Source organism: Lacerta agilis, chromosome 3, assembly GCF_009819535.1.
Source record: "Lacerta agilis isolate rLacAgi1 chromosome 3, rLacAgi1.pri, whole genome shotgun sequence".
Classification (NCBI taxonomy): Eukaryota; Metazoa; Chordata; class Lepidosauria; order Squamata; family Lacertidae; genus Lacerta; species Lacerta agilis.
The window spans coordinates 55,822,532-55,846,083 of record NC_046314.1 but is presented as its reverse complement, the minus strand read 5'-3'; the positions used below and the strand labels follow the sequence as shown (position 1 = coordinate 55,846,083).

Sequence of the window (23,552 nt, the reverse complement as noted above, 5' to 3'; positions counted from 1 at the left end):
GAACCTTCGGCTCTCCAGATGTTTTGGCCTACAACTCCCATGATCCCTAGCTAACAGGACCAGTGGTCAGGGATGATGGGAATTGTAGTCCAAAACATCTGGAGAGCCGAAGGTTCCCTATGCCTGCCCTGAGGGAAAGAATCTGAGAAGGCCTTCAAGGACACTGGAAAAAGGGCTTCTGATGATGATGTTTTTTACTTAAAACTGGGAATAGAAAGAAAGGGATAAGACAGGAAAGTTATTATTGCTATAGAGGAGGAAGATGTGGATGTAAAAGGGTGGAGGGATGAAAGAAATTGCGGGGGAATAAGGTATAAGAAGGTACAAGTTTAGTATAGAAGGAGAATGGGCAAAGAAATTACAGGAACAGTTAAAAAATACTGTAAAGGGCATGTGGGGGTGAGAAGCGAAAAATATGAAAGAAAAGGCCTCCACTCAGAGCCTCTAGACAAGCAAATGCTGACAAAAAAAACGGAGAGATTGAGCCACAATACCTCAGAGAAGTGCATGTACTTAGAGGAAAGCTGGCCTATGTAGCTGCCTCTGTGGCTAATAATTTAGCAATTTCCAAAGATGGATTAGATATTGTTAGAAGGTGATGCCACTAATTACCAGTTGTAGTTATACCAAAGTCTCCTTGCATCCATCACCATTTTTTGACTTGTTCTACCCCTGCACTACTGTTTTGTGACTGGTGGGCCTTAGTAACTTTCAGCAGCTTCAAGTGGGCCCTGCAGTTTGAGAACACATTCAGGAAGCCAAGAACGACAACCTGTGGATTCTCCATAAGAGTGAGTGAACAAAGAGTGGCAATTCCAGGAGGAAATTGGTGTAGAAGCAGAAATACCGTAATGCAAGATGGTTGTATGTTAATACTGGCTTAGGGTTGCTCTTGCCACACTAGTAACATCTACTAGCACCAGACATATTGAAGCCACCTTGTTTATTGTAAGCCTTCCAGGGAACTTTGTGTGATGGGGCTATAAATTAATGCCATCTATGAACAAATAAACAAATAAAGCAAAGTAGCATTGGCTCAATATTGGATAGAGAAGTTTATGTGGCATTTGTACTGGAATGGGGGGGGGGAGCAGTTGCTAAGGTTTACTCTGTGTTGTATTTTTGACCACCTCAAGAATCAGATATATTGGTGCAACCCTACGCAGTTAATAATTTGGAGCAATCTTTTTGTGATCATAGGCAGCACCAGCTGTTCCCTCCACTGTGAGGGTGACAAGCAGGCATAGCCAACCTGGTAACCTCCAAATGTTGTTGGACTCCAATTCTCATCAGTCTTAGCTGTAATGCCCAATGGTCAGGGATTATGGGAGCTGTCCAACAACATTTGGGGAGCCCCACATTGGTTACACCAATCTATAGGAATTTAGCCCCTATAGTTCTTATAATTCCACAGAGGAAACCATTCTTATTCAAATCCAATTTAAGTCTGTAATGCAGATATACCCTAGGGGCCTTTTCACACATAGTTTGAAAATTGCTTGAATTATCAACTCTAGCTCATTACATTTCCTTCCTCCATAAGTAAAGATTTCTCCTGTAGTAAAGATTCTCTTGACCCCCTCCAGCTAAAAAGGGGAAATGCTCCATTACTTGCTTAGAACTAAATCTATACAGCTCAAATTTGATGGAGGGCCAGTCACCTGCTTTAGGTAGAGCATCACAAGTGACAACAGCAGCATATGAAAGTTAAAATATGCTTGTAATCTACCATCTTGCTTCATCCTCCATTACATTACAATAGGATTTCTGAGCATTCAAAAATTTCATTAAGCTCGTACTCACATGCACACAATAGTGTAAGAAAGGCTCAAAGCACTTTAATTAGTGTGTGCATAAATGTGTGGACTCCTTGCAAGTACTTAATGCTGATCTTGCAGTTTCCCCATACTTTCTGAGATAGTCTATTATTAGTATGTACATCATGCTTTTCATGTACATACAGTGAAGCTGTTTTATTCAATATTATTAATTATTTATCATTAACATGAATTGACTTCAATAGTTAGTGATAATGTAACTGTTTTCATAACCTTGGTTTTGATTGGTTAAAAGAAAGAAATCACAATCTGATCAAGAATGCTTAGCTCTGTGTTAGATTATTCATTCTTTTATTCCTCAAGGTAACATAAATAATCTCCTTTCCCCTATTATCCTCATAACAACAACCTTGGAAGGTACGTCAGGCTGACCAACTCAGGGTCACTCAGTTTTGCAGTGTGACAAAATTAGCACCATCTGCAGACAGCCAAAACTTGCTTTCCAAAGGCACATATTTCTGTTTTCTGATAACTTTTTAGTTAAACTCCACATACCAGAAAAACAACCTATTCGGGTTTTTCTTCTACGCTGATATATTACTCCAACTCCCCCCCTCCCAATCTTTCTTTTATATCTACCGCAAAAGATGTAGGACTAAATTAAACTGCACATCTTTGGTTAACTTCCCTCTGTGAGTGGACTTGTGTAACATTGTGGTGGTTTGTGCAATGTTTAGGCCACCATAAAAAAGGGTGCCAGAACTCACCACGAACACCTCCCTCATTCTCTTAGAATGGCAATGGTGCCCACCTGAGAAGTGCCGGAACTGACTCAGCAAGTCCAGCTGAAAAAAGCCCTGAGTATGAGAATCGCTGGGCTCTAAGCAGAGGTGACAACTTCAGCCCCAGGTTATGGATACCTGCATGCACTGGCGGAGGAAGAGGAGTGCGGGGGAAGCGCATCACCCCCAGACGCGTGATCCCAGTGAGGTGCCATCGCGGCTGGACCCCCCGCCTGAGCTGGGCACCTCTCCCCCACAGGTGGCGCCCGCCCCTGGGACACCTGCCAGCCCCGTCCCCATCTGCTCTCCGCCCCCCTGAGTGCTGGAGCATGAAGCTTTGCCACTGCCAGCATGCACAATGTGATGTCTCTAAGGTGCTACTGGGGAGGGACGCGGGTGGAGCTGTGGTCTAAACGACAGAGCCTAGGGCTTGCCGATCAGAAGGTCAGCGGTTTGAATCCCTGCGACGAGGTGAGCTCCTGTTGCCGGTCCCTGCTCCTGCCAACCTAGCAGTTCAAAAGCACATCAAAGTGCAAGTAGATAAGTAGGTACCGCTCCGGCGGGAAGATAAACAGAGTTTCCGTGCCCTGCTCTGGTTTGCCAGAAGTGGCTTAGTCATGCTGGCCACATGACCCAGAAGCTGTACGCTGGCTCCCTCGGCCAATAAAGCAAGATGAGCACCACAACCCCAGAGTCATCCGTGAATGGACCTACGGCCAGGGGTCCCTTTAAGGTGCTACTGGAAGGAATTTTTTTTATTTTGTTTCGACTATGACAGACCAACACAGCTACCTACCTGTAACTGGATATTTTGTGGATGTGGTTTTTTAAATCACAAAAGCCACCATGCGCTTGGGTCAGATGAAGCAGGTGGGACAGGTTCAGGGAGTCACTGTTTCCACTGTCTTGGGAAGAGGAAAGTATGTAATGGGAGATGGGAGGTAGACCATTCGTGTCTTTTTGGAGGTTACAACTGGTGCAGAAAGCTACTGCTAGGTTGTTAAGTGGGGGAGCCCAATGGAACCATATGTTACCAGTCCAAGAAAGACAGCATTGGCTGCTAGTGACATACTGAAGCCAATTCAGGACAATGTCAGGACAAGCATACAAAGTCCTAAATGGCTTGGGACCCAAGTTTCTAAAGAGCACCTCTCCTAATATCAAATATCCTGGGCCATATAATTGGCATGGGGGTGGGGCTATTGGTGGTACTGTCACTAGGTGGCTGCCCAGTTGCACTGGAACCTGTGAAAAGACCCTAAGTGGAACTACCTGACTATGGAATGCCTTCCCTGTAAAGGTGCACTCTGTCTCCCCCACTATGACTTTCAGGAGGAGCTTAATATATCCCTTGTTACCCAGGCATTGATGGCTGAAGATCTGTTCCTGGCCACCTTGACATTATTAGCTGTGGAGGGAATGTGACTGCTTTATATGCTTTTAGAATGTTTTAAATCTTTTAAATATACGTGCTTATTTTTTAGAAGGATTGTTCTACCTCCTTGGTGTTTGCTGCCCTGGTCTCCTAAGGGAAGGAGGGATAGAAATTTCATAAATGAAATGAAATTTTACTGAAGATGGTGCAGCAAAATTGGAAACATCTGTACAGTCCTGGCTTTTTATGAATTGTTTCCAGTGGATTTCTAAAGTGAAATTGAAATCCAAGCAATTTAAAATGAAAAGCACAACCATTTAAAATTGCACCGGCTGCAGTCCTATGCACACTTTCCTAGGAGTAAGTCTTATTGAAAACAGCAGCACTTTCCCCTGTTTCGGTTGTCAGTAAATAACCATATTATTCATGCAAAACCTACAAAGATTGCCTTGTTCTAGCTAATCCCAAAAAAGCTTTTGGCAGTTTTAAGCAATAATCTTGTGATTCATTTCGTATAAGAACAAACAGCAAAGATTCTGTAGCACCTTAAAGACTAACAAATGAATTGTGGCAGAAGCTTTCATGGACCAGATCACTCTAATCTGAGTGTAAAAGGCAAGCTATCACCACAATATTAGCCTTAACTGTTCCATACAGAAATGTTGCTTTTCTCTGTAGTAGGCTGTGTATTCACTTTGCCTTTAAAGGCACGCTCAAAGCACATTCCCCACCCCCTCAAAGAATTCTGGGCACTGTAGTTTGGTAAAAGGTTCGCTGGAAATTGTGACTCTGTGAGGAGTAAATTATAGTGCCTAGAATTCTTTCAGAGGGAAAATGAACTTTAAAAGTTTAGCATGTGCAGTCTATGGAACCTCACTTTAAGAATTTATTATATTCAGGAAGATATGAGCAATAATCCCAAAATGCAAAACTATTGCGGGTAGGAATCACTGACAAAATATTTCTGGATATTGCTCTCACTCCTTCAGCAATGCAAATCTTTATATATCCTCTCCAAAACTGCAATAATAAAATTTTCTTTTTGAAAGGTGAGCAGTTGCAAGTTCAGCAATAAATTTAGAGGGGGGAAAGAAAAAATAGCATTACTAAAGGTGCTTACAACATTACACTAGCTCACAAATGATAAGATCACTTAGAACAGTACTATATCAGGCTAAATCAGGCATGGGGAACCTGTGGCTCCCCAGATAGTGTCAGAGGACCTCAACTCCCATCAGCCTTAGCCAGCATGGCGAATGGTCAGGGATAATGGGAGCTGTAGCCCAACATCTGGAGAGCCATGGATTCCCTAGTCCTGGCGTAAATATTTGTGTGAATGCAACCAAATTTACTCCAATGAAGAGGTCAGAGAGAGAAGCAACAACATATAGATGAACTGAACAGTTTTTTTCACATGTGTACACTGAAAGCGAAAGATTGTTTTAAATTCTTTCCTGCCTTGACATCATTTTGTGGAAATACACCTAGGGGGATGGTGATGCAATATGTCTAGCGTGGCCTAGTTGTGCAAAGTACTGCTGCCTTAAGTCACTTGGATATTTAACCTGATCAGTTTTGTTTGCCCTCTAGTGGCAGCTCTTTTGAACACAAGCAAGACAATTTTGACTTGCAGGTCTGTTGCGATCATGGTATGCAATATTGTACCATATTCAAAAGACCTTTCCATTTGATTCTTAGCATTTCCCATGACATCATAGAGAAGGGTGGTATTTAACTAAGTTTTAACCTGAGGGGACTGATATTAATGGATCTCATTTATGGTCATTAATTTCAGTTGGTCCATTCTGAGGATAACTTAGTTGAATACTGCCCATTGGGTTTAACTTCATTTGTCTACACAACTTTCTCACTTCATAAACTTATATTCTTATAGGCCTTTTTTTCCTTAATCATGCTGTTCTTTTACAAAACATATTTGCTCTGTAGTCTCCCAGCTTTGCCTTTGAGATATATTGTTATTAAAAGACTATGCTAATAACTTCACCAGACCTTAGAGAGAGAAAGGGCTATAACTCAGTGCAACCATTTTCTACAGAAAATATGTTGATATGGCATCTCCAGGATTGCTGACATTAATAGGTTAGCAGAAAACTGCTTCTGGGTTGGCTAGGTATAGAAAATATGTTGGTATGGCAGCTCCAGGATTGCTGACATTAATAGGTTAGCAGAAAACTGCTTCCGGGTTGGCCAGGTATAGTAAGTGCCTGAAGTCTTGCTGGTCAACAGCCAGCCCACCTTTGAGGCAACTGTCTCAGGTAGCAGGATCCCTAGGGGCATCAGGTCCCCATGTAGGTCTTTATTTCCCCCTTGTTCTTGATGTAGATCTTCACTCATTCCTTCTTCCCTGGCAGGAAGGAGGGCACCGTTTTGTGATTCGCCTGAGGTGCCAAAATGTATTGGGCCAGCCCTGATGATATCAAAAATTACTTGTACTTAGAGTAAACCCATTAATTTCAATCTACTTAAGTCCATTGGGTCTACTCTTAGTATGGCTATTGTTGGGTATCACTCAGAAACTCCTGTAGGCTACTCTTCTGGGTTTTAGTGTTCCAGATTTCCTGCTTAAAAGTTTCAACACTTCCTGGATTTAAATTGTCTCCTCTTCCATCTTCCAAATCCTCAATTCTAAATAATATGGATCTAGTTAAGGGTTTTCTAAAGCAATCTTATGGGATAACAAAATGGAAATAGTTTATTACTAAGCTTTAGTGTTCTGACCAATGCTAACTATAGAGACCAAATTACAAAACAAATGTTTCTAAGGTTTGCTCATACTCTTTTTCTTCTGCTCAGTTATCCAGAAAGTTCCTGAGAAGCAAAAGCACAGCATATCTGCACAATAAATTGATTGCTTTGTGCCCTCAAGTGATGAGAGGACACAGAAGAAAGCTTAAGAATTATGAGAACACCTTCTTGCTGGAACATAGGAAGCTGTCTTATTGGTCCATCTTGTCAGACCCATTTGTCTATCTTGCTCAGTACTGTCTACACAGACTGGCAGTGGCTCTCCAGGGTTTCAGGCTTGCTGGAGGCATTTCAAATCCTACTTGGAAATGCTAAAGATTGAACCTGAGACTCTCTGCATGCAAAGCAGATGCTCTACTGCTGAGCTACAGCCCCATACACAGACTCCCCAATCATACCTGCAGATTATGTTAAGCTTTTAATATTAGTAACAGCCTATGGGCATTCTTCATATGATTGTAATATCACAAACCAAGTTTTTTTTTTTTTTTTTTTTTTTTTTTTTTTTACAGCAGACTTCACTATGTATCCCAAAGCATTTCAAAGTGATTTAAACGCTGTCAAAAAAGCAACAACAATAAGCACTCAGGCTCTTTCATTCAAATTCAGAAACAGAAAGATCATAATCCTCAGTCATTTACTGGAGTTGTTCCTCCAAAATCAATAGAGTTACTTCAAAATACTCAAGTTTTGGATTATAGCCTAAAACAGCTGTTCTGCCTGTCTAAGCTTTCCTGGGAGTTTGAACCGCAATCATTAATAGCAAAGACTTGAAAAGGCAATTGATTTCAATCAATATGGAAAGCGTTGCAAACAGCAGGCAGCAGCGAACCCAGCACCTATGAACAAAAGCTGACAAAAGGTCAAAAAGGAACAGAATTATTCTCACATGCTTGAAGTGCAGGTGGGAAGGAGAAGGTACATTTTGTGAAATGCAAAGCAGGGAGGGAACATCAGCCCCCACCCCCACAAGTAAGAAAACTGCATATGGGGTGCAGAAAGGGAGCCCAAACTCAGATGGACTCCCACCTGATTTTAAATTATTGTCTTCTCCCGCAGCCCTCTGTCCAGGAGGACTCTCCAATACTCCAGAGAGGATGGGTGGTCTAAGGGAAGAGAAGTGGTAAATGTTCTTACTGTGAACTAAATTATGCTCATTTAAGATCAAAGCTACTGTGTGTATATGGATAAATGCTCAGGCACACAGTTCAAATCCACCAGGAGTCATGAGTTCAGTATTGTGGGCCTAATTCTGTGGATCTCCTTCCCTGCTGAGATCAGACAGCCACCATCTCACCCCCGTGGAAATTCAGGTGCTTGGTGAACAGCTTTGTGTTTTGTTTTTTACTTCAGCAGACATGTTAAGAAAGCCTTGTTGTTGTTGTTGTTGTTCCTCTTCTTCTTCTCTGATATTATTTCTACTGTATCTCTTTTGTAACCTCATTGTACACTGCTTGAAAACAATGCTGTTAACTCCTTAAAGACCAGCAAATTTATAATGGCGTAAATTTTTGTGCATAAATTAACTGGCACAATTCAAAGGACAAATGGCTATAGAGCAGTTGTTGGAAACCTTTGGACACATTGATGTTGATGAACTACAGTTCCCATCGTTCCAAGCCATTGGTCATATTTACTGGGAATCATAGCTGTCAACTTTTCCCTTTTCTTGCAAGGAATCCTATTCGGAATAAGGGAATTTCCATTTTAAAAAGGGAAAAGTTGACAGCTATGCAGGGAATGCAGGTGGCGCTGTGGTCTAAACCACTGAGCCTCTTGGGCTTGCTAATTAGAAGGTCAGCTCCTGTTGCTCTGTCCCAGCTCCTGCCAACCTAGCAGTTCGAAAACACCTCAGTGCAAGTAGATAAATAGGTACCGCTGCGACGGGAAGGTAAACAGCGTTTCTGTGTGCTTTGGTTTCCATCATGGTGTTCCATTGCTCCAGAAGCGGTTTAGTCATGCTGGCCACATGACACGGAAAGCTGTCTGTGGAAAAACACCAGCTCCCTCGGCCTGAAAGTGAGATGAACGCCACAACCCCATAGTTGCCTTTGACTGGACTTAACTGTCCAGGGGTCCTTTACCCAGTGGCATACCGAGGGGGGGGCGATGAGGGCAGAGCACCCCAGGTGCCAGCCTAGGGGGAGGGTGACACTCAGCGCCGCCACCCCCCACTCCCAAGCCACTGCCTGGCACCCCTTCTGTGTGGTGGTGCCTGTCTGTGCTGCTGCTCGTGCTCTGCAGCCTTAAAAGTTGCCGCCACCACACGGAAGGGGTGCCAGCCGCTCGCACCCAGCATCTTGGGTGGACTGCGCATGTCCGCACATGCACACTCCACCCTGGATGCTGCACATGCATCGTGATGTCAGGGCGTGTGTGTGTGCTTCTGCACAAGGGAGCAACACCCCAACCTCGGGGGGGGGGGGTTGCCCCTGCGTTTGCCGCTCTGGGAGGCAAAGCGGCTCCCTATGCCACTGCCTTTACCCTTTTTTACCATGTTTACCGGGATTGATGGGAGTTGTAGTTCAGCAACTTCTGGCGGGCCAAAGGTTCCCAAAATCTGCTAAAATGGTTAATCTCCAATTTTTCATAAACTCTGCAACTCTGTTTCAATTGTTGGAACCAGAATTTGTATTTAGGATGATTAGACCAACTGGCAATGATATGAATGGCTGGTTTATGTTGCTATTTATGTTATTTATCTTTTGTATTTTGTATTATGTTATTTATCCTTTGTAAATAAATAAATAAATCACCCCAAATCCAAATTTAGAAGGGTAGCTGTGTTAAGCTAAATCAGCAGAGTCCCTTAACACCTTTAAACAAATTTATTGTAGCATAATTTTTCACAGATAAGCCATATTTCATCAGTTGATGAGGTGTGGGGCGATGTATCATTCTTTCTAAAGAAAACAAGAGTGGGTCAAAATACTTTGGCAAAACAATATCTACACATTTAAGTACTTCTGATCTAAATATGATAAAAAAAAAAAAGAATTCAATTACACCTGATTATGGTTTACTTCCAGTTAAGGCCTTAGGGAGGGGCCATAGCTCAGAGAATGTGATACTCGATATGCCGATGGTCCCATGTTCACTCCCTATTATTTCCCATTTGAAAATAAGCTCCCGTATCAGATCAGGAGGTTTTCAGAATAACATTGCCAGTCAGCATAAGACAGTACCAGGTGAGATCAATCAATGGCCTCAACACAAGGCAGCTGTGTGTGTGTGTGTATACACACACATATATATACACATACATGTTCATTGTAAATGGTGATATTAAATGTATGTTATGATTTGCAAAAGGGATCAGAAATGGAACAGCCGTACCTCCTCTGTGAAGTGATATCAAAGACCCACAATAGAGAGAAAATGAAAAAAAAATGAAAATACTAGCTACATGCAGTTTCATAATAGCAAAGTGTGCAAGATGTGGTGTGTTTTTTTTTTAGCTGAGCATGTCGAAAAGCAGTTTGGACTTTTAATGAGCTGCTAAGGATTGTCTGGTTGGACTTCAGCAGCTTAGAGTTGGCTCACAGATGGCTTTTGCCCCAGTTCACTTTAATCCAATAATGCTATTCTGCTCCGTCTCACACTGCACACCCAGTAGTGCTTTGTGAGTGAAAATTTGAGGCTTCTTCCAGCTGATATTGGTATGAGAAATGTAACTGCATCACTGCTCCTTTGCTCATCATGTGTACATGGCTCTCAAGATAAAAATTGCTGAGACTAAGGTAACAAAAATCAAGTTGGCATTGAACTCAAGGTCATTGCGTAGAATTTGCTATATGCGACATATGGCAGGTATTTGGAAGAACCATTGCCTTTACTCCAATAAGCTGTCTTGTATACTTTTGTCGTTCTTTGACTCTTGAAAAAAACAAGCATTAAAAAAATAATTAGTGATGCAGGTGGCATAGCTGTTAACCTTTCCCCCTTTTTGGCAGGAAATTCCCTTATTATAGCATTGGGAAACAGCAGGGAGGGTTGACAGTTATGGCAGGTGGGAAATAATTTAAAGCGTTGATAACAACTGCTGGGACATAAAATGTAAAGTTTGAAAGTGTTTTCTAATATTATCTGGAGCTCCTGAAACATAATTAATTGCTGCTTTGTACAGAAACTGTTATAAATGCCACCAGTCCTCATGATCTGGCGTAGTTCTAAACGTTTCAATAAAATAGCTTCAAACAGTGCTTTTTTCCCTTAAAAAAAATGTTTAGGGGTACTCTCATTTTCCTACTCATATTGAAATACTGTCTCTCAATGAGGCAAAACTTAGATTCGCAAAATGTTTAGGGGTATGCGTACCCCCAGAAGAAAAGCACTGGCTTCAAACCAAATTGTGACTAACAAATCACTGAAGCATGCTGGATTATTTTATTATTACTGTATTTCTAAACAGAACAAAGTTTTTTGAAATGCTCCAGAGATGGCAGCAGGGATGGGAGGTGGATAGAATACCAACACATATAGCAGGCATAGGCAAACTTGGCCCTCCAGATGTTTTTGGCCTACAACTCCCATGATCCCTAGCTAACAGGACCAGTGGTCAGGGATGATGGGACTTGTAGTCACAAAAAACATCTGGAGGGCCGAGTTTGCCTATGCTTGACATATAGGCTTACTAATTACCCTGTGATTAAGTGATGTCTTGGATCAGGACCAGAGCATTTGGCCACCAGCTAAAATAAGGTTTACCAGGTTTTTTTCAATGAATCTGGGGACACTTTTCAACTTCCTACTAAATAGATGGATTTTGTCAGGGGACTGATTTGTAAATCCGGGGATGTCTGGTAACCTTAAGCTGAAATAGCCTTTTGGCTATTTGGTTCATTCTTTAAATCTTTCACATGCGTTTTATTATCATTTACAGGATTCTCTCCATGTAACTGTAATGTTTCTAGTGTGGTGATAACTAGAGTTTTATTTGGTCCGCTGTATGAAGTTTGCAAACATGAGATGAGGTAGATGGAGAACAAGTTATTGTTGTGGGATTTGGGCCTTGGCTCAAGACTGTTCAGCCATGAACACAAGAATGAGTCATTGGGTCCTACAAAGTGGTCACTTAACAAGCTGTGCATGTGGTTTCCCATCAGCTTGTGCTGCCCTAGCAAACAGGGATGAAAATCCAGCACGTTTTTGCTTCATCAGAAATCCAGGCAAGCAGGAGAATGGTAATACAGTATTCAAATGTTCAAAATGGACAACAAGCTTACCAAGTGTTTATTGTAGTAAACTGACATTTAGTAAACTGTAGTCTGTAATTCCACAGTTTCTCACAGCCTCAATACCACACTGGGAGCCAGTGTGGTGTAGTGGTTAAGAGCGGTAGTCTTATAAACTGGTGAACCGGGTTCGCGCCTGCGCTCCTCCACATGCAGCTGCTGGGTGACCTTGGGCTAGTCACATGTCTTTGAAGTCTCTCAGCCCCACTCACCTCACAGAGTGTTTGTTGTGGGGGAAGAAGGGAAAGGAGAATGTTAGCCACTTTGAGACTCCTTAGGGTAGTGATAAAGCAGGATATCAAATCCAAACTCTTCTTTATGGAAAATGGCACTAATGGGGATTTACCTCATAGCGTTGCTTGCAAGATCATAGAATCAGTGCATGGATAGGAGGTTGCTTGGAAATCCTATGCAGATGGCATTGAGTTGCATTATAGAAAAAAAGATGGACATAAATGTAATAAAGTAATAAAAATAGTAATTGTTTAGGGTAAGGTATCTTACTGCTGAGTTATTGTTTTCTGGGTAATTTGAAAGTGAGCTTCATGTCATTTTTCCTTTACAGATTGTTTTGCTCAATCTCCTACTATGTGTGATCATATTCTACTCTGTGTATTATGTGGTCCTATGCTTTTGTTTCACAGCGTTCAGGTAGGAAAACTTTGGCAATAATCATGAAATGAATGAATGAATGAATGAATGACTCTGTGACTACAGATGTAGTGCAATGCTGACAACATTTTGCTCAAACATGCCCTCAGATACTTTGGGTGGAATTCTTTAGCACAATAAAGCATAGTATGGTAGCTAAATGTGTCCATATAAGCATACAGAGCGGATTCTTGAATTCACTGTAAAATACATAATGGCTTTTAAAACATCTTCTGTGAAAAGTAGAACAATTAGTTAAAATTGCCTTAGTGAGACATTGAAAGCATTTAGGAAATCAGCACACATGCACAATAATTTGCCTGATTTAGTATCATAAACTTCTTGTACTGGGATAAACTTTAAAATTGTCCAACTCTTCACAGGCTGCAGATGTTGGATGGACTGGGACCATTTGACTTCAAGACCAGCCCATCATGGATTCACCCATATTATTTAGGTAAATGTTCTTCCTTGAAGTCCTTATTCTTAAGATGGTCTTATTCTTAGATGGTTTCTCTACTGAAATACTTCAAACACTTGAATTTATTTAAATGATGTTTTAAGAATTATACAGATCGTATCATCTTATAGCAGGGTTAGCAGGGTTGGGGAAACTTTTCAGCTTGACTGAGGGCCAAAATCCCTTCAGGGAATCCTTCTGTGGGCCATAGGCAAAAGTGAGGAAAGAAACAAATGTGAATTTTACCTCTGTACAGTAGAGTAGTTTCTACACACAGCCCTCTATCCTCCACACACGCAAGGAAGAGACATTATGAGAGCTCAAGGGCACATTTCAGCCTGGCAAAAACACTCAAGGAAGGATCAAAGCAGGGCTTGTGAGAGGTTTGGCTTGGGTTGTGTAGTCTGGGGAAAATTGTGAAGGCCACACAGTAAGACCATCAGGCCTGCATTTGACTCCTGAACCTGAGGTTTCCCCATATCTGCTTCATGGTTTCATAATTTCATATTGTATGGCATTAGTAATTTCAAGTCAATGGTATTTATTTATTTATTTATTTATTTATTTATTTATTTATTTATTTATTTATTTTATATCCCACCCTCCTGAAGGAGCCCAGGGTGGCAGACACAGCAACAATAAAACATTAAAACAACAACTAAAAACAGTTGAAATCATAAAAAAAGTTTAGTGAAGTACTAAAGTACATAGCAGTTTGACAGTGGAACCAGTTACTGAGGTGGAGAATGGAGAGGTTTTCAAGCAGAGGCTGAAAAGCCACAGGTTGGGGATTCCTTAGCTGCAGATTTCTTGATGACCTATGATGCCTTCTCCAGCAATTCCACTCTGATTCCAGAGGTCTGTATGTATGACTTTTCAATTGGGGGCATTCACATTTGAGACCCTACTTGAGATGCCCACCCAGAGCTAGCCCTGATAATATTGTTGACACATCTCACAATTACTCAGCATTCCAGTTCATATGGAAATATTCCTGTCATGCAAAACAAAAGAACATATCCCAAAGCAAGGTGTTCAGGCCCACAAAAAGATAAATAAAGGAAATAGGGTTCTGAACATTGTGGGCCTGGAGGTTCCCATTTCTGAAGGGATACACCCAATATTTCATTCATGCACACCAGGGATGGGTAACCAGCTGTCCTCCAGATGTTTCTGGACTCTGAGTCCAGTATGGCCAAATGCCAGGCATGTTGGGAGTTGGAGTACAGCAACATATGGAAGGCCACAAGTTCCTCACACCTGAACTTGTTAAGTTTGAAATGTTAAGTGTGAATGTGAAAAGGAGGTATATGAAAGCACATGTATCATTCAGATATACTAATCAAATAGCTAGGATTGGTTGTGGATTCCTGTTGCTGTATAAGCTGTGAATGATCTTGGCTGTGATTCTTTGTAAAGCTATTATGGCTCCCCTTCTGGGCTAAAAGAGAGTGATTTACATTAAATACATACATTTTAGTTATTTTATGGTCTTTTTCCCTTAAATGAAAGCTAAATCGCTATGAATGAAACATTTTAAAATGTAAATTGTTTTGAGAAACATCTCAAACACTTACGGAAACAGAAAATGTGAGGAGATATGCTACTGATTTGCTTTTAGATTAAAATAACATTCAGGGAGGTGATTTGGTTACTTGAGGTGGGGGGTGGCAGCAAAGCCATGTGTAATTGCAGTAAGTGACTTATTGTATACAAATCTCATCTCAGTCTTACTGATAATGATGTTCTAGCTTACTGTGGGTCCTCCCTGCCACCAGCAAGCAGTAACATAGATTTAAATATGAATTTGCATGATGGCTTTGGGCAAGCATCTTTTACTGAGCCCTCCTGCCTCCAAACACTTGTTGAGACCATTTTTAAAAGGCTTGGGTAAAAGAAACTGAAAATAGCACTGGAAGAAAGTTGGAAACCAGGAGTCCAAGGCCAGGAGATCACAAGCTGGCAGCTGGATAATAGAATCAGCACTTTGTCAATCTGATTCTGAAGCCTTTACAATCCCTGCATGTCAGGGGGTGCCAATGGCCCTCCTGGCTGGCAGATTTACTTTGGAGTTTAAGAGCACCACAGCTTGTAGTGTCTAGGGAAGACTGCAACATCTGTATGCTACCATACCCCCCCCCCAACATTTCTCCAATGAAAATAGGGACGTCCCATTCCATAATGATAATTTTACTATTTATACCCCACACATCTTGTTGGGTGGCCCCAGCCACTCTGGCCAGCTTCCAACATACCTATATAAAAACAACAGAAAACATTAAACATTTAAAAAAAAACCTTCCCTATACAGGATTGCCTTCAGATGGCTCGGGGGTTGGATAACTCCCTGCTCTCCAACATTTCTCCAATGAAAATAGGGACATCCTAAGGAAAAGCGGGATCAAATCAGAAACCGGGATGGCTTCTCTAAATCAGGGACACCCCTGGAAAGTAAGGATACTTGGAGGGTCTGGGCTATGTGTGGCAACCTTTCTCAGTCTAAAGGTCATGTTGTTTGTACTGTGGGCTAGTTTCTAAACACACTCTCACACCCCTCTCTATCCAGGCAGGCAAGAATAATTGTAACAAGGACAATCCAACCAGGCAAAAACACCCAAAGAGGATATGAAGCACAAGTAGTGAAGGGTTTAGCCTAGAAAGAGAGTTCGTAGCTGGATAAGGGGTGTGGCCTGGAGAGTGTCCCAAGAGCCAGGTAGAAAGACTTCACCACCCTGCTAAAGACCTTGTAATTCACCAAACAGGGCTGCAACACAGAGAATTGTAGATTTCTGCCCCCTTTTTTTTTTTGACCTGACAGATTGACAGCTATTGAAAGTGAAGTCACAGGACCACTCTTCTTATGGGTCTCACCTCAAAATGTGGGGAAGTGGTTTTTGTGATGCATCCTAAATTAGGTTTTCTGCCTCCCAGCCAAAAGTCATTGTCCTATACTGTAAGGTCCTCGGTTAGTTGCTCATGAGTAAGCAGGCAAAACTCCGAGTTTTCCTTTAAAAGTTTTATTGTGCAAACTATGTACAGTGCAGAGCTAAAAAGTTCGTGTCTGTATCAAGCGTCGGCAGAATCCGGGAATGGCCCCTTCCGGTTCTGACCCCAACAAAAGAGTTTCGGTATACGAAAACTCCGCCTTCCATCCTTTCATTTCACCGCTTGACGCCTTTGGGGCGACGGAAATTGCGTGCCTCCTTCATCGCCCCTTGGGCTAGAGGAGTGCAGGGTCTCTCCGGCATCCTCAGAGCCCTGACTCTCCATCCCTTGAGACCCATGCCCCTACCCGCTGGAAGCCTCGCTGCTCCCTCCGCTGCCAGAGGTGGTGCTGCTGGTCAGGTGGGTCCGGGGCTCTCTGTAACATCCCGAGAGCCCTTCCACCACCTTGCGCTGCGCCGGGGACAGTTCCCTGACATATGCCTTTTAAATATTCTGAGGCATATTGGAACCAGTTAGATTCCGCCCCCCCCCCCTTGTACTAGGAGGCTTTGGTATTCAGAGCACTCTCCCTCTTTCTCCTCTCCCTGAGGTGGTTATCCTCCGATGGAGTCACTGGGGCAAACACTGTGCCCTACTTGGCCTTTCAGGGATTCATTTCAAATGGGTGTTCCACTGAAGGAAATGTGTCTAGACAAAAAAAGATGCCAGAGGATTGGAGCAGGACCCCATTATGAAGGTGATGAAGCCAGCAGTTAATAGAGGAGTAACTGAGCTTACATCTACATGTGTTGTGCTTTAGTACTCAAGTCATCTGTCTTGGCAGATCACAGAACAGAGATAAATGTTAAAGTAGTTGTAACCCTCCTAATTGGCACGTCAGTTTCCCAATTAGTGCTTCATGGCAAAATTAACCAGTGCAGCATCAACAGTGGCCCTAAGGTCTTTTGTCAGCTTCTACCAGCATCTATGTTAATATGGCACTCACAAATGTGCAGCTTCATTCTCTTCATGTGTATCCATATTGTATTATTTATATGCTGTTAGCCACTCTGAGCCTGGCTCCGGCCGGGGAGGGTGGGGTACAAATAAATTATTATATATATTATTTTATTATTATTATTATTATTATTATTATTACCTCTGTGTGTTAGTTGCTCACATACTGCACTAATATGACCATTCCATCACTCTTGACCTCTGCTTACCCACTTGTATTCTCTAGATTATTATAGCATTCTAGTCTATAGATCCTCTATCTAGTCCACAGGTCTTTTACAATACTGTGCCCATGCTACACTTTTCCAATAACCAACAGCACCGCTTTCTAGCTAAGTTTTAAAGCAACATCACTAAGTTGTTGTGGATTCCTGAATACAGCAGCTAATCATTTTGGTATTGCCAATCTAGTCATAATGCAAATAGGGGTGACCACGTGCAACTCAGGGAAAACGGTGATTATTATAGACAAATTCCACTTTGATGTAAACTTGTTTTTGAAGAGCAGATGTTTTTTTTTCTTCACCTTTCATAGCTGTATAGCCAAAACCAGATCATATAATTTTATCTATGTCTCAGAGCAGAAGCATATAATAGAAAGCACATTTAAAAAAACACTTTTATGATTTTAAGCCATTCAAGATTTGTATGAGTATATCCTAATTTCTTTTTTTTTTTTAAGTTTAAGGTTTGTGAGGAAATGGCTTGATTTAAATGGGTTTATTTTTACCTCAAGGTCGAGATAAGACATTGTGTGTCCCTTGTAACACCTGGTGTAAATGTGCCTTCATTGAACTCAGAGTCCCGGTCCCCACCACCACCACATGGCAGCCAATGAAATTGAGCTAAGGGATGAGGGACATGGTGCATGATGGCAGTCAGGGCTTTGTTTACTAGCAGCAGTCATGAGTCCTTCATACTGCCTAGTCTGGCACTGACTCAACATATCTACAATAATAAAGTGCAAGTGTCTCTGCGTCCAGTCCCTGTGTCCGTGGGATTGCGCTACTGCGCATGTGCCCCACAGACAGCCGCTGGGACGTGGAGCGCAGAGACTTCGGGCGGCCGGGCGAAACTGTTGAAGTGGCGGGTGTGTGCGGGCACGCGGCGAGTGTGCGCTCGCGTGGACTTACTTCTAAGCGGCAGCGGCCGTTACAAGTGGTGGCGGGCGAGTGATGTCAAGCGAGAGCTGCTTGGTCAGCTCTGCGCGTGTTCCCGATGTTGCGGCTCTCGCGTTATTAGGGGGGGAAAACAAGATAAGCCCGACTGCATGGTTGTCCACTTTTTTCCTGTTTTTACAAATGTTTGACCACATATGTTCTAGCGCCCATTAATTTAACGGGCTAACTGAGTACTAGTATTATATAAAGGGGAGCTGGTCCGCTGCAGAAAGTAGTGAATGACATGGTGGGGCTGCACTGCTTATCTGAACTCTATCCAGCTGAGAGAGGACCGAGAGAGGAGGAAGGGCAAGAGGACAGTGAGGTGAGTGAACTGGATTGGTTCCACGGGAGCACTGGATTGGATTTGTGCCACGCCAGCTTCCCTGTCTCCATCTTATCATGTAGCAGCGACTCAGCTGGAGGGAGTTCGAGTGGCACTATCTGGTATTGCCTGCAAAAGTTGCTAGCTGGGAAGCTAGGGCTTTTCCCATTCACAGAAGCAGAACCACAAGTCCACTTTTGAGACTTTGACACTTCCTACTTATTGTCTTACATTTGTATCCCTCCTTTGTTCCCTCATGCAACCCTAGGAGCTCCCAATCCACACCAGACCCTGACGTGCTTTAGCTTCAGCAGGTTGGTGGCCTTACCTGCCTTAATCCTAGAATTGTAGCATTGGAAGAGACCCCAATGGTACCAACTCCCTGCAATGGATGAATCACAACTAAGGAATCCCTGACATACGGCCATTCAACCTCTGCTTAAAAACCTCCAATGACAGACAGCCTACCACTTTTCGAGGTAGTCTGTTCCATTGTAGAAGAGCTCTTACTTCTGACCATGCATTGTCTCATTCTTCATGCAAATCATGTGAGCCAGCTTCAGTAGAATTAGTTAGATGGGATCGTGGTATGGCAGGTTTCCTTGCTTCTCCTTCTTCCCCCAAATCCTAGAGACTAAAGGAGGAGGAGGAGGAGGAGGAAAGAGAGGTGAAATGACTGGATTGTGAAACTAAGCACTGAGCCCTCAGTTCCTTCCCTTCTCCTGGTCTCTAGGGTTTCCTGAATGCTGGTGTGGGTAAAGAAAGCCAGTTAAGTCCAGGGTTATCTGCGGGAGAGCAGTAGATTAATTACAGTAATGACCACAGCAGCTGTTGAAGGTCTGAGTAATAAATTAGAGGGACACTTCTGAATTAATATCAGGAAAGTATTATTGCTTACCTTTTCATAGATCTTATTGCAGTTATGACAGAGGGTAAGAGAATGGGTATAAAAAGACTATGGATCTTATTTAATCACTCAAAAACCTCTTTGTCTTTGTTAAAGTCAGTGGATGTTTACTATTAATTTTGGCTGATGAAGGATGAGCTCCTTGAAGGATAAGGTGGATTGTCTTTCGGTCTTGATAGAGAACCAACTGCTCAAGGCAACATTTAACTGTGTAAATTTTTAAGTTCATTTCCTTCATGAGGTTACTGCTGGTCTAAGCAACAATAAGTACCCATAAACTACTTTAATTTAGTGCATAATGGGATCTTGTTCATGGCAGGCAGGAGACTACAGTAAATACTTTTGCAGGGGAAATTACAGCAGCAATAATGAAAATCTGCCACATTCAGAACAATAAGTACTTAAAAAACATATTAATGGTGTTTAAAATGTCACAATGAAATCTGTCTGCAAAAATTTGTTCATATGCAAACTGTCAGCCGTCCTAAGTTATTGAGAAGTCATGTGGTGTGTAGTGTATCTTTCTGCTCCCCTTTGAGGGGTGCAGCATCCATAGACAATTCAAGATGTCCTGCTACCTCAGGATTGTTTTGTTTTGTACCATACCTCCTTCCCTGAAAAGCATCATCTTCCAAACATTTGGATTGAAAGTAAAGGTGACCCTGCTGGTAGTATTTACTTTGCTATTATCTTAGATGGTGGGGCCGAAAAGGCAGCCTTGCAAACATGTGGCATGGTGTGTAAAGTGTTAAGAGGATCACCAGAGAAAATCCAAAATCCCTTAAAAATGTTGCTATGGATTTCCACTTCCAGATCGATACAGGCAGCACATGGGAATTATTTCATCATGCTAGCATGTGGCTAGAATTCAGACTCCCCAAAGCATACACATAAATTAAAGCAGGGCTAATGCAAGACATTTTTCTACCTGAGGCAAAGGACAAGATGGCGCCTCCCCCAGACCATGTACAAAAGTCAAGACAGGTAGCCAGATGTTACTTCAATACTGGCTCTGGGACAGCATCTTCCGCCAAACCTAAGGACAGCAGGCTGGCTTAGGGGGCCAGAGGGTAAATGCAGCTCCATTTCCCTGCCTTCTATTATCTATTGCCTGAAACGTCTGCTTCCTTCTCCCTAATGATAGAGCTGGCCCTGAATGAAGGAGATACGTGTCTCCCATAGCAACTCTGTATGCCTCCTTAATTGCAAAGAATGCTTAGCAAACTGAGCCTGGAGTTGAGGATAAATACAGCTGCCAAGCAGTGGATAATTTAGCAGTCTTGGGACTAGCAGCAGCCATAGGATACAACTTCCCATTCACTACTGTAACTTATTTTCTCTTTGTTTAGTTCTTCTAGTGTCACTGGAAATAACCTATCTCGTCTCTGGACTGCTCTTTGTGTTGGTTGTAGAAGAATGGGTTTGGGATTATGCGGTGACTGTTACAGTCATTCACATCACCATAACTGCGGCTGGTACGTATGCTGTTTAGTTAATAAATCCACATAAAAAGAAGTATTGTTGATTTAAAACAACAACTACCCCAGTTTTTTTTTTTTTTAAAGCGATGCTTTTGGCTTTACTAGGACAACTTGGATTATTAGCTTGTCCTTGCTTTCATGTCTTGAGCTATTGAGCTTTTGCCAAAGCTCCACTCGGTCAGCCATGAGGTTCTCTCTGCTTAGCCTACTTTGCAGGATTGTTCTGGGGATGCAGTGGAGGAGCTCACTGCAAGCAACCCTGAACCTGGCACTATCTGCAGAGGGAAAATTCTGTTTTCAGATGTAGTTTGAATCCAAGACAGACCTGCAATTTGACTTCAGACCGACTCACACTGACTGCGCTGATGAGCTGATCAACTCTGATGATGAGACCCCTCTGCTGCATTGGGAAATTCCTGATGGGAACTTCCTAGTGTGAACAAGCCAATTCCTGCTGTTTTTGCACTGCTGGGCACTGAGCCACACTTGTAAATGAACTATCAGGAGCCCATTTTAACCTCCTGATAGTTCCTTTGTGCCTTTACCTGCTGCACAGCTGATGTTACATATGTCTAGTGGGGTGTGGCAGTGTTGGAAACTCCCATTGTTCTAGGCGCATTTTGCGACGGAATTTCGTTAGCACAAGCAGTTTCTGAGCTCCGGGTGCAGTATTGCACCTAAGATTTCAGATTAAAACTTCAGAGTGGAGGAAAGGAGGACCCTTTTCAGCTTCCTCATGTGAAAAATGAACATAATGTTTAGCTGCAGTTCATTCACTTTCAGCTTCATATTCTTGTTATAAAAAAGCACACCTAGACACTCCATTGTTGCGCCTATAACCTAGGCATAAGGTGCCATTTAGCTTCTGGCTTTCATATCTCAGTTTCTAACACTGGGGTGTGAGTGGCTGTGGTTTTACGGTGTTCTTTGATATAATATTGTAATTTTTGTCATGTTGACATTAATCTTAAAATGTAACTTTTGGTTTTGCAGTATGTCTGATTCCCGCTGACATTGCACTGGTGGCAGCTTTAGGTATGAGTTAAATGCTTGTGATTTAATTATCCAAAATGGCACAACTATAATGCATAGGAAATAAAAATGACCCTGTCAGATCAGGCCAAAAGCCCATCTAACTCAGCACTCTGTTCTCACAGTGACTAACCAGATGCTTATGGGAACCCCTGAAGCAAAACCTGAGCATTCTCCCCACCTGTGAGAGCCAGCATTCAGTATTCAGAGACATACTGCCTCTAGCAGTGAAGGCAGAATATTGTTGATGTGACTAGTAGCCATAGACAGCCTTATCCTTCATGAATTTGTCCAATCTTCTTTTAAAGCCATCTAAGCCGGTGGTCATCACTGTGTGAAAAAGTACTTCCTTCCAATATTCAGCTTCTTTGGGTTGCCCTAAATTCTAGTATTAAGAAAGAGGAAGGAAAAACTTTTCTCTAGTCACTTTATCCACACTGCATAATTCTATACCCTTCTACCGTATCCCCCTCCTTACTCTGTAAACCAAAAACCCCTGAAACACAGTCCAACCAAATATATGCCTCTCAAAACATTGCTGCTTTCCATTGCAAAACAGGTACCGATATTTTAAAATTCTTGCTAGCTGCTCCTAATACTAATCTAACACATTCTTGTATTATTTACAGGTTCGGGCCTAATTTTGATGATTTGTGTTGGACAAAGTTTGGCTTACTACCTGTTCAAAGACAACTTTATTTATCCAGTTCTGGATAATTTCTGAAAAGCATTTTTTCAGTGCCTACGTTGCTTTTTGAAAATGCACATGGATGTGTGGGCCAACGCTAGCATGTAGTTTTCAGTAGATCAGAATTCTATACACTGTCATAACCTAGGTGTTTGCTTGTTTTGTATAGGAATAACTATTTTTATTCAATAAAATTGCTCTTATCACTAGAAAGCTCATTCCTTTTTTTATTAAAAATTTATAAGATTTCCAATTACAAGCACGAATCATAACATGGTTAAACTTTTCATGCTCCCCTCTCTCCCACCGAGGGGAGCAAAATATCAAAGCCCCTCTCTCACAGGAGCACATATAATTATTCCACTCATTCCAATGTTTAGTCAGATTCTCCTTTCTTGTAACTTGAATCCATTGGTTCGGGTCCTGCCCTCCAGAAGAGGAGAAAACAAGCTTGATTCATCTTCCATGTGACAGCCTTTTGGATTTTTGAAGGTGGTTATCATATCTCCTCTCAGTCTCCTTTTATTCAGGCCAAACGTACCCAACTCTCTCAATCATTCCTCATAAGGCTTGGTTACCAGACCCTCCATTATCTTGGTCACCCTCATCTGCACATGTTCCAGATTGTCAATATGGTATCCTTCTTAAATTGTGGTGCCCAGAATAGGGCAGTACTATTACTTCCCTTGAGCAGGACACTATACTTCTGTTGATGCAGCCTAGAATAGCAAATAGAAAGTTATAGGACAACATTAAGTCTTACCCATATATCACTGAAAGTATAAGAGGATGGTGTGGAGTTCACCCGTTTAATTAGTAAAAACTCATCCCCCTGGAAAGCAGAAAGAGCAACCAACCTAGTCTTCAGTATGTGACTTTGTCTGCAGTGTAGTGGTCCCTTGAATTGAGTAGCATATGTTGTATAATTACCCTGATTTGTTTATTGGGCCTGTGAGATTTGACACATATAC

The 23,552-nt window shown here is 42.2% G+C and overlaps 1 protein-coding gene across 1 annotated transcript; it reads left to right on the top strand.

Moving 5' to 3' along the window:
• Positions 1–754: 754 nt before the first annotated feature.
• On the top strand, positions 755–22,716 carry TMEM244 (transmembrane protein 244). The gene is made up of 6 exons (XM_033145392.1): positions 755–791; positions 12,501–12,586; positions 12,970–13,043; positions 20,730–20,855; positions 21,855–21,896; positions 22,523–22,716. Exons 3-6 carry the CDS (start codon positions 12,977–12,979, stop codon positions 22,615–22,617), a joined length of 330 nt encoding a protein of 109 aa, XP_033001283.1. The 5' UTR covers positions 755–791; positions 12,501–12,586; positions 12,970–12,976; the 3' UTR covers positions 22,618–22,716.
• Positions 22,717–23,552: the final 836 nt, after the last annotated feature.

Excerpts from the sequence above, each read along its gene's own strand:
- TMEM244 (XM_033145392.1), top strand. The coding sequence starts at position 12,977 with ATGTTGGATGGACTGGGACCATTTGACTTCAAGACCAGCCCATCATGG. Across the intron at positions 13,044-20,729 it reads GATTCACCCATATTATTTAG|TTCTTCTAGTGTCACTGGAA; the intron begins GTAAATGTTCTT and ends CTCTTTGTTTAG. Across the intron at positions 21,897-22,522 it reads TGCACTGGTGGCAGCTTTAG|GTTCGGGCCTAATTTTGATG; the intron begins GTATGAGTTAAA and ends TATTATTTACAG.